The 15,675-nt window shown below is 49.1% G+C and overlaps 1 protein-coding gene across 1 annotated transcript; it reads right to left on the bottom strand.

Annotated features, from left to right (window-relative positions):
* Positions 1-9,773: 9,773 nt before the first annotated feature.
* On the bottom strand, positions 9,774-13,595 carry LOC115310828 (coiled-coil-helix-coiled-coil-helix domain-containing protein 7). The gene is given in 4 exon segments (XM_029969294.4): positions 9,774-9,845; positions 9,848-9,944; positions 13,212-13,310; positions 13,378-13,595. Coding segments are annotated over 4 exon segments (303 nt in total). The 5' UTR covers positions 13,459-13,595; the 3' UTR covers positions 9,774-9,819.
* Positions 13,596-15,675: the final 2,080 nt, after the last annotated feature.

Raw genomic sequence — 15,675 nt, 5'->3', positions numbered from 1 at the left:
TCCGCTTCTGCTGGTTTCTCCCACAACGCTCGGGGCGTCGCCTCGATCGATCCCGGTACGATTATAACCGCGACTGTTTAATTGATTCGCGCGGCACACAAGCGCCGGTTTCGGCTGAAATTTGGGCAACATGGCCTGAGACGTGCCGGGAACCCAGTTCAATCGCCAAAAAAATATTTGAAATTGCCTTCATTGTCCCTTTAAGCTAACTTTCCCTGTCGTATTTTGTTTGAGAAAGCTCTCATTCTCAACGCCCTCACCAAGGCTATATATCTGATCCGCCTGTAATGACGATCAAAATCGAAAGTTTCGCTAAAAGTTTTGCTGGATATTCCAACAGACTAGTTTTAAGCCGTACCCTTTCAGTGGTTCACGCATAACACCATGCTCAGACGGATCAAGCTTCTGCTCAGACAGCATCATCAGTTTTCTTCAGCGTAAACGGTTATAAGAATTGAAAGATCGCAACCAGCTGCTCTGTAGACAGCAGGTTGTGGAAATTTACGGTCTAGCTATCTCTACGACAGCCAAGTTGCTTGAAGTCATCGCAAACATAAACTACAGGTTGCAGCGTCCTAGACGACGTCCTAGATGACGTCCTCTAAGGTCGTCCTAGAAGTCGTTCTCTAGGCATTGTCCACGAGATTGTCCTAGAAGTCGTCCATGAGGTCATCTTAGATGTCATCCTCTAGGAATCATACTTGAGGTTCACAAGAAGATAGAGGACCAGCTTCGTCCTCCATCTACACGTGAAGTGGATGGGCTCTACAAATTTTAATATAACATCTATGGTTAGACCGGTTTAAACAGCATGAAGCATGAAGGTAGGAAGCTTCCGGAGGCAACATGATGCTAGGGGGGGACACGCCCAATGACCACAACCAAGAGACGCTATCGGACGAAATGATTTGGTGCTGTATTATGATTGGCCACCCAGAGAGTGGGTTAATCTGCTTCCTGGCAGCGCCAACGACCACCCATCGACTGACCAGTCTCAGGTTCGGCATTCACGGCGCCACCAAACATGATGACTGATGTGGCGTGGGTGGGGTGCGGCCTCTGAGCGATGCATGAGCATGCAACCCGGCACAGCGGAAGCTGACACCCCTGACCAGGCCCCGCTGAGAAACGGGGGCCCGCTTCATCGGCCTTCGGGACAAGTGCTGACGGACGATAGACACAAGTGGAGACATGGATGAAGAAAGAATAAAACGATTAAAACGGGGACAACACAACCACATCTTTCAAACAGAGACATTTGGGTCTCTGTGTGTGAGCGGGAAAGCTGCTCTGTCCGTTCTTCGGGGAAATGGGACGAAAGGGATGCTTGGGCTGGGGTGCGACCACGTGGGAGGTCCGCGTCTGGCGAGACTGCGGAGACGTCCCGTGGTGACAAGAGTGCCCTTTACCCTCGCGGGACCTTGGACCTTGTGGGATCTTGCTAGCTACCAACACAGGTACCGATAGAGTAACCAAAAAGTTATCTCAACACAGGAGACATCAAACCTAGTAGTGCGGTCCCCGAATCTCCGCGGCAATGTAGACGACGTTTAAAGCCACATTACGCGAATCGGTTCAATTAATTACCTCTGTCAGTGACAAGGATCGTCTACCTTGTCTCACTCTCTCGAGTATAGCGGAAGAGAAGACACACGTACCAGAGTAAGGAAAGAGTCCAAGAGCATTTATTATAACACTCTTCTAAAAGAACTACTATGCCCCCGTCCAAAATGCCCCCCAGGCCGGCAAGGTAAGAAAAGGTCCTTACCAGATGCAGGGTTCCAAAGAGGCAAGATGGGGAAAGCGTCGGAGAAGTCACCAACACACGTCCTATCTCTTTCGCGGTCACCGGACGAGTCCCCCTCTCGAAAGCGGGAAAAGTCGAGGCGAAAGCCTCCTTGCCTGTCAGCAGTGATTCGCATCCGAGCGGGGGGGACAGAGAGAAGTCCCCCCAGGAGAGAGTGAGAGGAGGGCGCTCCAAGAGAGAGAACCCTCCGCTTCACGAACAGGTCGGAGCTCACGGCGAAAGCGGCCGAGCGTTCCGAAACGCGACATGCAGTTATCATAGCCATCAAGGAAGGGAGACCACAGGAATCCCCACAACCTTCTCGCCACTTCAAGGGGCTATATTAGCCGGTGCTCGGACTCGTAGAGAGCCTTCTCAGCTAAAGATGACAATGTAAATATTCCCATGTATAAACGTCTTCTCTTCTTGAACGCTCCTCAGTACCTTCAAAGTCTCTGTGCTCGGACATGAGGGGATGCTCGGCCCGGAACCATAACAGTGCCAAGAGCTGCTCTTGTCCTTTGGTCACCAAAGCAACTGTTGACACCATAGGTTGGCACCAACCACAGAAACCTCGAGACCAGGAACAGAGGGGCAAGGACAAGACCGTCCCATTTTTCTAGAATGCAGCTCTTAGACACCTGTTTCCGCCTTGAGCGGCGTCGCCGTCGGCGTAACCATGCATTGCGTTATGGGACGTTTCCCATAATGACGTCACACGTGACGTCACGACGGTTACTAGGGCCACAAGTGACATCACGAAAGTCACTTGTCAAGGTCATGACCTTCACGTGACCTTCACTCGTGGAGGGCTCCACGAGTTACGTCACGAGGGTCAAGAGAGGAGAGGGAGGGAGGAGAGAGGCATACCCTCCCCTCCTCCCTTACAAGAGCTGCACTCTAATTTGGCATGAAATGTAATTGTAAACTTCTTACATTTTTACTCTAATTTTACATTAAAGGAGCTGTGCAACGATATTCAATTGGAATGTTTTTCTCTCTACACGAGCTTACTGGCACACCTGGGACTCAAGGATACTCACACGCAACGCCATTGGCCAAGAAACTCCTTTGTTGCGGTGTAATTTCAAGGACAAAAGCGATCATTTTCATTCAATCTCTCCTTTGCAAATTTTGATGACGTAACTCGGGGATCGCAGTACACCCAAGTGACGATATTTGAATGCGGTTCAAAGATTGGACCCGAGCATTGCGTGGGCACTCGACTTGGGCTCGTGACAATTGCTAGCTCGAGAAGCATTCGGGTTGTGACCCGTGTCCAATCGCTGCAACGACGACAATAGCCGAGCCATAACAATGTCTGGAACTCAGCGCGTGTCCTGCGCTTTGCCAACCCCAGCGCGTGGCTATGATCAACACTGGCGGCATATACTCGGCTCCAGATCACGTGGCCACTTGTTCTGGCTGCGAGTTGAGGGAGTGAACGCTGCTCGTTTTTGTTAAATTTTTTTCTGGGACTTCTAATGCGTGGGGTGAAAAACGAACGCGTGTTTCATAGGTCATTAACGTTACGGATCCGTTTTAAGCGGTATTTGTGCACAGTACAAAAATTGTTGCATCGCTCCTTTAAAGTAAAATTAATTTAGAGTAAAATTTTACTTTAATTTTATTGGCAAAAGGCACCCGAACGTTGTGAACTTCGTGGAGAGCGTTGTGGGTTTTTATGGTACTCCTTCTTGAACCTACAATGATATGGGCAAAATATACCTGGGAAATCGTCACCCGCTTCGTGACCCCATCAACAATCATGTCCACAATGTTCGTTTGTGCGTGACTGCTGAATCCACGAGTAAAATACCACGAGAAATTGACAGCAGACGCATGGTGGCGGTTGCCGCGGTGTAATGGTGCGGCACAGTTTGTCCTCGATGTTGCACCGACTTTGCGTTGCATAACTGAGGTACCGAGGGGCGCTATGCACCACTGAGTGCTGTGCACTGTCCTGGTTTCAGGGCAGTTCTGGTGCCAGTTGATCAAAGATGCTATCTAATACACATACCGGAAGTATACATTGCCCTACACTTTTACACTTTTCTCAACATTACTAAAACACTCAGTTGGGAAACTCACCCTTGAAACCTGGAGCGCTTTCGTCCATTGAGACCGAGCTAAATATGATAACAGCGCCACCCTTTACTGATGAGTTGAAACATTTTACATGGTTACTGTTAAGAGTCACGTACTGAATGTTCCCAGAGTACAGACATCCACAGGCTCGAGGTGCCCAGATGGAGGCTCAATCTTTTTTTCTTTACTGTGGTCACCATATGAGCTCGAGAGCATGGTTTTGCGTAAAAGAACAAACGGAAAAAAACTCTTTTGTAGGAAATTTGATTGGAGATTAGTACGAAATGTCAGAAGTGATGTTTGCATAAAAGCTTAGCTTACAGGATTTTGCAGTATAATATTGTTTTCATACAGCCACGTCCCACCGGTTACTTCAGATAGCGCGACCCAACCTGGGTCCGTCCTAACTTCGGGGGTAATTCGCGGCGCGTCCGCCTGGGTGACGGGGTCTTGCATCCCGGAAACCCTCACCATCGTATATGTGTTGGCGCCAAAATGGCCGATTCAAGCCAAAATAGAAAAGTCACAGTGGGCGCTATTGAATGCGATACTTCCGAATCACGGTGGAGGAAACACATTTAGGTGATGACTCTGGCCACTCTTCCCGCGGGGAGCGAGCGACTAGATCGTGTTCGGAGCTAGCCTCGAACCAGGAGTAGTTAATTCCGTGCCACCGTGGAGGTATGAGGTCCCTCCTCGGCAGCCACGGTGTCGGCGGCGTAGCGTGCGCTCCTTTTTTGCGGTGTGGTGGTGGTGTGCGGCCAGTGGCCGGCCTCGTGCTTTAATTTGGTGCTGTGTCGATCACAGGTGCCACCATCGTGCACGAAGGTGAGCCTTAACACGAAGAAGAAGGAAGAGAACACAGATTTATAGACTCTGGCAACTTGGTGGCGGCGTATAGACGGTGAGGTACAACAAGAAGCGGTGAGCGAGAGAATGCGGGACCACCGCTAAGAGAAACAACCGGAGCGGTCAATTTGGGCGAGGGATCCCATACTTGGGCGCCATCTATCCCTGTGCGAGTGAAATGCTCAATGCGCCGAACATATTGTGGTCGCCGCGTCGGACAGAGAGTCATAACCTAAATGTTTCTTTTACAGTGTCTTGAATCAATACTAGCAGCCGTGCAGTTCCCCGAGTCGCCGCTGCGGGAGAACTGGCGGCGTTGCGATCGCCATTAGTTCGGTTCGCGAGTATGGAACTGAGTGGTTCAGGTATGGTGCCTGGAACGTGTCTCCGACTGGTGTGTTTACCGGGGCCAAAAAAGTGGTCCCTTAATTTCCGCCTGGTCATAAGAGTGTCGTGCTGTTGCCGGTTGCAACCCTGGCAGTGTCCCAGCAGCTCTGGTGGATGTGGCAGATGCCTGTTCTACTGCAGGCCGCTCTTCAATGCGGCAGTCCTCGGAAGCTAAAGCAGCCAGAAGTTGGGACACCTGGGACGCCAAGACAACAGCAACACTCGCGTTCACTTGTGTTTTCGCCAACATTTCTATGACCAATTGCCAGGATCGCGACAGGCAACAGCATGCCATTCCGGCTTCTGTGACGTCATGTGTTACCACTTCAGGACCAGTTTTGATGTATGGGGGGGATAGGACGCTAAACACAGTTCTGGTGACAAAGACTTTTCTGCACTGGTGCAGGAGGTGCAAATAAATCGAACAACTCTGGTGTATGCAGCGAGCTAAGTCGACCAAAATGCGTAGCTCTGTGCATGAAAAAGAAGCTCGAAACAAGTGAGAGATTAATCACATGCGAAGCAGGGTGTGTCGAACTGTAAAAAAAGAGAAAATACTCAGTGCCAGTGCAATATTGACGTTGTGAAACAACGTTTTTAGTCAAGATCAAAACCAACAAACTCTTATTTCGAGATATCGACTTCCAGGTAGTAGTTTGAATTTCGTTCCTAGTTCATAACCCGTCTAAAGGCGTAAAAAATGGGCAAGCCGAGAGAAATAACAGGAGATACAGGCGAGCTAGTAAACCCGATACCGATTAACGAAAACGGGGACAACAGATATTGTGGGAGCCCCCGACAATTGGCATGAGCCGCACACGTTCCGGCCATAGTCGTCTGGCTTCGAGCCTATTCGTTCCGTATCTTGTCAGGGAGACTACGCCACATGCCGACCTTCCCTCTTGCACTCCTCTGTGCGTTTCCAGTTTTCGGGGGACGAGCGAGATTGCGCAAGACTGTCGGGGGCCTGTGGTAGGGGGTTCCCTCCTCCGAGTGAACGACCGTCCAATCGAGGAGTCCTGGATGGGACTCCGGACGACGGGTCGAGTCGCAGTTTGAGCTCGTCCGACTGGCGATGGCTCAATGCTAGTAATTCCCCTGGCTCTGACAGTTGGCATCCCCTCCTCCGAGTAGACATCCGTCTGCCGAAAGCTCCGACCCAAACCCCTGTGACGACGGGTAGCAGTGGGAGCTCAGCTCAACAGCGATGACTCCGCTCGCTATACCCTTTTGGCTCTCAGGTCGGCAGGCGCTGCGGACACCGTGTCCACGGCTCGCTTGACCGCAGTGTCTTGTTGGGGACCAGTTCCCCGAAAAACGAGATCATCGTTGTTGGTGTGGTGTAAAACCAACACGGCGACCGCCCTCGCTGCTAGCCGTCGGTCGCGCAATGGGATGGGGGTTGGAATCCCCTTTGAGCACCGGTCCCTGGACGGAAAGGTACATAATCCTCCCCACATGATATAGACCTCAAACCCCAGTGCCACATTGCTTTTTCTTTTTTTACTTTGGGGAGGATTTATTTTGAGACATAGCGTATGCTTACCAGTCACTTTAATAAGTGCTACCCAGCTAAAAATTCCCATTAAATTTAACTGGAATGGACCTTTTGTAGAAACATTGGTTTGAGAGTAAATGGTTCTAGTACCCTCTCTCTCCCTTCCTTCTGGCCGAGCAGAGAGGGAAGATGGTTTCTTTGTGTCAACTTCGGGGCAAAAGACAAATCACGATGAGGACAAAGGCGAGCTTCCTTGAATATACCAGCTGAATGTTGATGTAAAGCGAAGGAGAGGAGAAAACAGACTCACACTGCTGGACTATCCAACAGAAGAAGGTGGTTATGGATAGTGTCGAGGAAAAGGAAGTTTTTTCATTAAAAGCTGTTGATAGTCCAGCAGTGTGAGTTTTTGTTTTCTCCTCTCCTTTGCTTTTCCTCTACGCTCCGATGGTATTCAAGGAAGCATGTCAAACCAACCAGCTCAGCGCCAGGCTGTCACAACCAAGGCGAGTTTGGGTGAGACATATCTAGGTCAAGGCGGCTCAATGGGCGAACAGGATGTTGCTGACGTTTTGGGTGTTGAATGGGTAGGAGAGGCCTTGCGTGCACATTGATTTCTAGCACTTACGTCTCAAACCCAGTGGCATGTCCTAGGTGGCAGCACATATTCGCCAAAAGGTCCATTCCAACTGGTTTTAATTGGAACCAATTGGTTTTAGTGGGTTTCAATTGGAAGCACACTGGCCAATGGGTCTCGCCTGTTGGAATGTTTCCCATTGGAACCTGAATGGGTTCCAAATGGTTTTTGTTGGTTCCCATTGGCACCTAACTGGTGCCGATGGGAAATTCCAATAAGATTCTAATCTTTAACTAACATATGGGTTTCAAAACAGAAAAGCTTTTAATTAACAAATTTCAGAAAAAAATTTATAAACTTTTTCGATGCACAGTTCGCGCGCTTGTTTCCTGTCCGCAGCTTCTGTTCTCTTTATTTCCAGATCCAGACGAGAGGGCCATCACGAAAACAATACTATTCACTGTCAAAAAGAGGGACTTTAAGCAAACTTTTACCATATGTGTTCTGCGTACCACATAGTTACCGCGGGGCGCGCGCTTAAAAGCGAATGCTTCAAAGGCTCTGGTAGTGTGGTACGGGGAACATGGCAACGTTTGCCAGAAGTTCCCAATATCTTTGCACACATTTTGCCCCGAACATCCAGATAAACATACGTGTACTGGTGGCAACGCCTTCTATTTGGCCTGTACTTAAACATACAAATATATCTATCTACCCCATTCAAGCTTAGGCATTGCTAAGGGAGGGTATACATTTTTAGTTTGCCCCTTTCACCCTTGGAGCTACATCTCACAGGCCTCAGATATGGGCCCGTGGTGTCGCAGCCCTTCGGGTTTGAGTAGAGATTATTAGAATGCAGCTCTTAGGCGCCCGTTTCCGGGTTTCGCGACATCGGCGTAACCGCGCTAAATTTAGCGGGAAAATTGACGTCTCGTGACTTCACGCCAATTCAATTCCCCGCTAAATTTAGTAGGAAAAATGACGTCAGATTGCTTGGTGCCACGTCGCCTAGCTATGAACAAATTCAGGTTCTTTGCTAGATTTAGCAGGAAAATTGATGTCATGTGACCTCAACAGCAATTCAAATCCCCGCTAAATTTAACAAGAAAATGGACGTCACGTGACCTCAACACCAATTCAGTTGCCCCGCTAAATTAAGCGAGAAAATGACGTCACGACTTGGTGCCACGTCACCCATGAACAAATTCTGTTTCTCCACTAGATTTAGCGGGAAAATTGACATCACGTGACCTCAACAGCAATTCAATTCCTTGAATTGAATTAACCCTTGGTCCTTTGCTGGGCGTGCCAGATGACCTGCTGATCCGGCACGTAAACTCCCAAAATTTCAGACTTCGACTTCCTTTGAAAAGTTACCCATTTGCACTTTACCCCATAACAAAACTCGCTGCCCATCTCCAGTTCCAATACTCGCCAAAAACATTTCATAACAGACTTTTCCACAATATTTTCACCACCCGCACTTTCAACCAGAATTTGAATGCTCTCTCGGCATACCTTGCACCCTTGGGCCAACCAACGCTTTCAACCAGTCACACTCTTTGCCATAATGGAATAATCTTCCCAACCACTAAGCGGCACTTGGACGTGCCAAGGAAGCTTTGATCCCACCGCGAGATCGGCGAAACTTGCTTTTGATGAGATGTGCTTTTTTTCTGCGACACTGATTTCATAAAAAATTTCACGTGTTCTCAACAACAAGTCTCAACACAAGGGGTCTATAAAATCTTCTTCGGCGAATGGAGACGATCGAGTAGAAAACGTGTCTTCAAGACGCTGCTGCCAGCCTCTGAAACGCTAGCAAAACTGCAATTTGTCTACGAGCAAGATGGCTATCTGGTGGCTACACTTGCGCTGCAGCGATCAAGTAGGGAAGTGCTCTGCAGCAATTGTCATAAAGATCAGTGGTTCACCCATCCGCCCATATACGCCGCGTCGCGGCGGCAGTTTGCGGTGGCTCATTACAAAAATGTTAGCTCACCTGACCCATCAGTACATGCCGATTTGCGGTGGCCGATTTCGCTAAAAGGAAGCTTATTGCTATTTTTTCTAAATGGGGCTTCTCAATTTAGGAATTTGATAAACGGGCCGGTAAAATGGCGTTTGCTAAAATGAGCTTCTCTAAACCGCATGTCTCAGGTTCTACTGCACATGGAAATCAATGGCGTCAACTGCAGGGATCGGATGGCACTAAAGTTTTAGATATTTCCAACTTTTGGATAATGATTAGTTCTGAAATCTGATCCGATTAGCATTACATTTGGGCAGAGACTGAGCATTCGACGATGCATAGTTAATCTTTGCGTTGAAAAAAACGAAATATTTTTTGGGGACACATTGTATATCGTTTGGAATCACCCTATACGCCTCTAATAAAGAATGCGCACCTTGGGGTAGTGCAAACTTATAAAGGTAGCAAAAGAGTTGCACGTCAATGCATTTGTGCTGAGGAGCCATCTTTATAACAGCAGCTGCCGAGACAAACATGGCTGGCCTAGCATTCCTTGTGAACGCTGGAAGGCCAACAACCAGCGAGCACACCAAAGGAAAACTAAAAACAACAGTTGGAAGCTTGAAAAGTGTGGCATCTATTCACAAGAGTACAGTGGGGGGTTACGGGTATGGCATCAGCTTTTTTGTGCTTTGCGCAGTCGGTCCTTCTTGATGCCTTCTCTCTCTTCGGGAGGGGGAAGAGCCGGTTCGATGCCGAGGCTTTTTCGCTCCTTCATTATGGACAGCTGCGAACCAAAACCGACAGTTAGCAACTTCACTCATCTTCAGCGCAGAGGCACCGTCCTCCAGTATGTGCGAACACTGTTTATCGTGGTGTCAAAAGTTTCTAAAAATCACACTGCCAGAAATTGAAAGGGACTATGACCAGGGGCAAATTTAGAGGGGGGGTCCGGATGTCCTGACCCCCCTCTTGATTTCTGCATGTGTAAAATTTAGGGCTTGAAATGAGGGAGAGGGGGTTCCTAAACAAATGGTATGCTGGTCAACACCTGAACCCCCCCCCCCCCCCCCCCCTCAGGAAATTCCTGCATCTGCCCCTGACTATGACCCGGTATTATCAAGCACCGTCAGTCTCTCATTAATGACTCCCTGAAAATGTGGCTTCGATAGTTTTATTTTCTTACATGGTGTCTAGATTTTACAAGCACCTCAGATGTATCCAGGCCCTTCCTTCGAGGTATGTCGAATGCATCTGGTCAATGTTCCCATAGGTATGTTGTATGCAACCAATCAATTTTTTTAGTGCAATGTCTGGAGGAAAATTTGACGTTTCGGGGTAATATTTTAAAGGGCAACTCCAGTCCATACTTTCGATTTTGGGATTATGACTGTTTTTAGTGCAGTCAGCGTCTCTGAATTGCAAGGTGTAATTTTTTTCTCCTTATTGTGCGTAGTTTTAAAGATATCGACGTTTCAAAGTTTTACTTGGGGCGCGGCCAACAAAACCGAAACTAGCCGCTCGAGGCTCCGGCAACACTGGGAATCGGCTGTTATGTGAATGTGACGTCAAGATCGTTCTCGATCAACGAGTACGCAGGCCGTGCAGCACCAACCTCTGTTGCGCTAGCCGTCTAAAGATAGGAGGTAAGCTGATTTTGTTTTAATTCTGTATACGTGGTAGTTATCCAGCCCATGTAGCAAAAGTTAGTGCGTATACCCAAAAAGCTAGTGACTGAAAACCCCGTGAACTCGTGCGATGCCATACTCGGCGGCCGCCGCCGTGCGTGCGTTATGCCGTACTCGTCGCTTGTATGCCCAAAAGCTAGCGACTGAAAAACGAGTGAACTCGTTCGCTGCCGTATACGGCGGCTGTCGCCGTGTGTGCGGTCTTTCGTACTCGTCGCTAGGCCTAAATTGTCACCGGGGCACCGTGGATGGAGCGGCGTTGCTCTACGCCGTGCTGTGAGTGACGTACAGTACGGGGGACCCTCTCGCTTTCGCGCTGCTGGTCAGTCCCAGACACGAAGCTTTGAGGCTCTCCGGCGTGGGCTGCGGCGCCCGAACACACGTGTGCTGGACTGTACACGTCTGTTTTTTCGTTCTTTTTTCCTCGCGCGTGTAAAAGCCGAAGTCTAAAGTCCACTCGTCGAACAGCGTTCACCCACACCTTCTCCAATTTCCGGTCCGTTGGAAACTTGTGAAAAAGCACCTCCGTGTTGCGCAGCGGGTTGTTTAAACAGCCCACAGTGCTACAAGTTGCACTCGGCATCTTTCGAGGAACAGCTGGGCAGTCTTGGGCGCACCGAGTTGCTCGCTAAAACGAGTCTTGGGGTCCTCACAAGCAAATAAACAAAAGGCTATACCGAAGCTACACGGGCTATAGATAAAAGAAACGACTAAACACGCCAATCACAAGCCGAAGTAGCGGTGATAGCGGCTCAAAGAAGCGCACTCCGCGCAACGCCCGGACCGGAAGAAAAAAAGAGAATGATACGGACGTCATGGCCCAATGTTGCTTTACCGATCGGCAACCCGCTGGCCGCCCGCTAAGGAGCAGCGGCTCGCGGCGGGTCGCATTTTTATTATCGGCATTAGTTGAGAATGCGGCGCCCGACGGACGTGATATTTTGGCTGGGGTCGTATTTTGTGTCACTACATCGATACCAGTAATTTATTTCATTTTGAGTTTTGGCCGGAGTTGCCCTTTAAGAAGCACGTCGAACAAGGTCCAGCCAACGGATAAAAGAAAACTCGCCAAAGCAGGTGCCTGGAACGCCTCTTCAACTGGTGTGTTTACCGCATCCTAAAAATTTGTCCCTCAATTTTCACCCGATGCTGTTATAAAAGTTTCACATTGTCGCTGGCCGCCATCCTGACAATGCCACAGAAATGGTGGTGGATGTAGCAGACGACTGTTCTGCTGCAGGTTGCTCTCCGGTGTGGCAGTCCACAAAAACAGTCCGCAGCAACACTTTAACTTGCTCGTACTTCTTCCCGGGCCTTCCGGCACCAACCACTGGGATCGCGACATTCGACAACATAACAGGCCGGCTTCGACGACGTCATTTGTTACACATGCGGGGCCGCTTTTGATGCGTGGGCGGGATAGGAAGCCAGAACACAGCAGTCAAAGACACATTCCAGGCATCATATCAAAGGCCAACTTGACGAAGATGTACCAGATGTGCCCGACAGTTTTCTTTCTCTCTCTCTGAAAATTTCACAATGATAATGTATGACAGATGATGATCTTTAATTGTGCAAGAACGAGCAATCCATTGGTATTTACTATTCTTGGTCTCACCCTTGCACAGACGACAGACCACCATTAGGGGGCTGGATGGTGCATTGAGCAAATGGGTATGGAACCACCGGAAGTAAGCGGCTTGTCCCTGAAGTGAGCACTTAACGGGCTTTTCAACTCTTCCTAGTGCTCGTTTGAACAGCGTTCAGGGCGCTGGAGTTTTTCTTGTCATCTCAAGAGAGTCTGCTTGTTGTGATGTAACAATGCATGCAGATCGACCCAGCAAATCTCCTAGGAAGCCATTGGATATGAAAATTTGGAGATTTTAGTTGATCAAGCGTGCATATGTCCCACGTTGAAATGCCTTATTATCAGGATTTAATTCCAAATAAGATAATTAAAACCCACTCAAAGACCCAAGAAAGCATGAACCAAAACATTGACCGATTGCACTACGAAGCCCAAGCAGCACGAATTTTGGCCAAGCATTGGCCAAAATGGCCTTTTGGCCAATGACCAAAGAGTGGCCATTCATCGGTCAATGCTAGGTCAATGGCCAATGGCCAGAGAAAGGCCAGTCATAGGCCACTGGGTGGCCGCTGTCTGCACTGGCCAAATGATCACTGCCATTGGTCAAAACTCTGTGCTGCTAAGGTGCCCAGGCCCAGCAGACACACTTTTTGGGCAAGCATCGAACTTCCGGTGGCTGCATGAGCCCTCGCTCGGCCGAGACGCAACCATACACAAAGGGCCTTTTGTAGTCAGTGACGTTCGCGAGCAAGGGCGGATTGAGGGGACGCATGCTCACCCAGAACTTCTGGCACACATTGTAGTTGACAAAGAAGAAGGTGCACTTTTCCTTGTCGTAGCCGTTGTCGTCGAGACACTTGAGGCTCAGTTTCTGCTCCTGAAAGAAAACCGATGAGGAACCCAACAGGCTCTCACGCGGCAGCTTCGGCCCTGCTCCAGCACACCTTGAGACAAGGGTTGTTCAGCTCTTGAGACGTTGCCTTTTCTGCCCTCGTGCGGCGCTTGCCGGCGTCGGTGGGCGACATGACTATAATTTTGTTTGACTCAATCTGCTAACGTGACAGTGTAAGAATACCGAACCTTCTCGGAAGTCTCCGGCTCAGAACCCCTGGGCCACTTGGGCTGCCTGGGCGCCTGGGCCGCCCTGGGCGCAGACCACAGTGCAGACTAGTGATGGGACGAATCTTTATCCGAATCGAGATTCGGAGCCGAATCTGAAGATTCGGAGAGATTCGGAAAAGTAGCCGAATCTCGAGAGATTCGGAAAAGTTCGGAAAAATTCGGAGCGTTGCCATGGTGTCCAGATCACGTTGATGAGTGTTTCAACTTTTCGTGATATTAAATTCACTAAATTCTACAAAGTGCACAAAATATTGTTGTAATATAATATCATAGTAATAAATAAAACGTTCCGTTTTGTTTATAATATTTCGGATGTTTGTTGAGAACGGTAACCAGACATCGCGGGAAAAGTGGTTTCGGTTCCGGATTACGACCAAAATAGGCATGCTTGGTGCTCGTGGAAATACAAGCGCATGTTTTCATCGCCCCGGCCCCGGCCCCGGCGGTTCGGCCTGGTTCGGCCAGTTCGAACTTCAGTCACTTCAGTGACAGTCGGTTGTGGGGCAGGCGGTTTGACGAGAGTTTGTTGGGCACCAGGAACCTGCGGCGTTGTCTGCGGGGTCATGGCAGAGACCACCGCGGCTGCCCTTGCGGCGAAACGCAAGCGCGATAAGTTCCTCGTGGATTTCGTCAGGCTTGGCATGGTCGCCCCTCTGGGTCGCCCCAGCCCGGCGGGATTCGGCGGACGTGCAGCCGGTGCAGCGGCGGGTCGACGGAGCGCGAGGTGATGTTTACGCGAAGATCACGTTCTTGTACTCCGGGGTTCCCAGAGACCGAAGACGTCCACCGTGCTCGTCCGAAATTCAAAGCAGTCCCCCCCCCGGAAGAGATCGATGCCGTACGTGCGTGGTTCAAACCACGACCGGGTTCAAACACATTTCGTGCCCATAATTACGGTCGTAGTAGCACACCCCACACAAGTAAGTATGTTCGATTCGATTATCTTCAACGTGTGTCCACTCCGGTATTGTTATCGGAACACGGGAAACAATCTAAAACTCCTTGCGCTGTACTATTCTCCTGTACTGCATTTGTACCTTTCTGTCTAATGATACGGTATCTGAATTAGTTGGTGTTTGTTTCTGAACAATAAAGTTGCGGTGGACACCCCTGTGTTGTTTCTTTTTCATCAAATAAAGTTCACGTATACAAAACTTGCTGCCGAGAAACGACAGTGCGACGTTTTTCTTCGTCGGTGTCGGTACGCGGTCGAAAGTTGGGATGAGCAACACTTTTCATCGCTCTCGCGTCTTACGCAGCTCTAGAGGAGACGAATCATTTCCTTGCATAAATATATTTATTGCGCGTTGCGCCACATTATGTATAACACACAGCATTTTGCTACATTTTACTTTAGCGATCACCGCGAAACTTTGCATTGGTTAGGCCTACGCCAACCACACCTATCAGCTCAGCTGGACCTGGGCGCCTGCCAGGGTTTAGAGTAAGAGTACAGTACATACCATACGTTGAAGTAAATAAGAGCAATCTGGTTATATGCAGTAACAGTACCTAAAAAAAAACACAGCTGATCGCGTTCGCGAGGTTTACGAAAGTGTCCACGCCGCCGTCTGCAACTAGCGACGAACCTGACGAATCTCCGAATCTGCCGAATATTCGTCGCGGGAAGTTCGGAAATTTCCGAATCTGTTCGAATCCGAATCTCTGGTGATTCGTCCCATCACTAGTGCAGACGGAATCTAGGACATGTTCCGAAAGTGACTCGATCCGCTCAATTCCTTTCAAGGGTAAAGGTTTTGTTCCTTGGCGTTCGAAAATCTACTGACGTCAGCGTTGGTTTCTCTGAAAAAACGGGTAAAGTGCAGGTGAGCTGGTGTAAGTTATTCATGATGATTGAAAACCTGAGACTGTGGTTTGAAAAACAGAAAATCGTGAAGTAGAAAGAAGGGACAGACAACGTCTAAATTTTTGACAACGTCTAAATTTTTCTATCAGTCGGGCCAGGCCAGGGCCAAGGCTTTTCGGCTTTTCTATCTGCCTTTGTCACGTGATATTGTGAGAGTAACTGGAGTTAAAGAGAGTGGCTGCTTGGGTCATTCATAAAACTTGTGCGTGCGCTGCGTGCGCAGCAAAGCTATTAGCAAAGCTGGCAAAGACGA

The sequence above is a fragment of the Ixodes scapularis genome, unplaced genomic scaffold (assembly GCF_016920785.2).
Source record: "Ixodes scapularis isolate PalLabHiFi unplaced genomic scaffold, ASM1692078v2 PGA_scaffold8__174_contigs__length_109621045, whole genome shotgun sequence".
NCBI lineage: Eukaryota > Metazoa > Arthropoda > Arachnida > Ixodida > Ixodidae > Ixodes > Ixodes scapularis.
The sequence above is the reverse complement of the archived record's forward strand: the minus strand, read 5'-3'. Positions and strand labels throughout refer to the sequence as shown.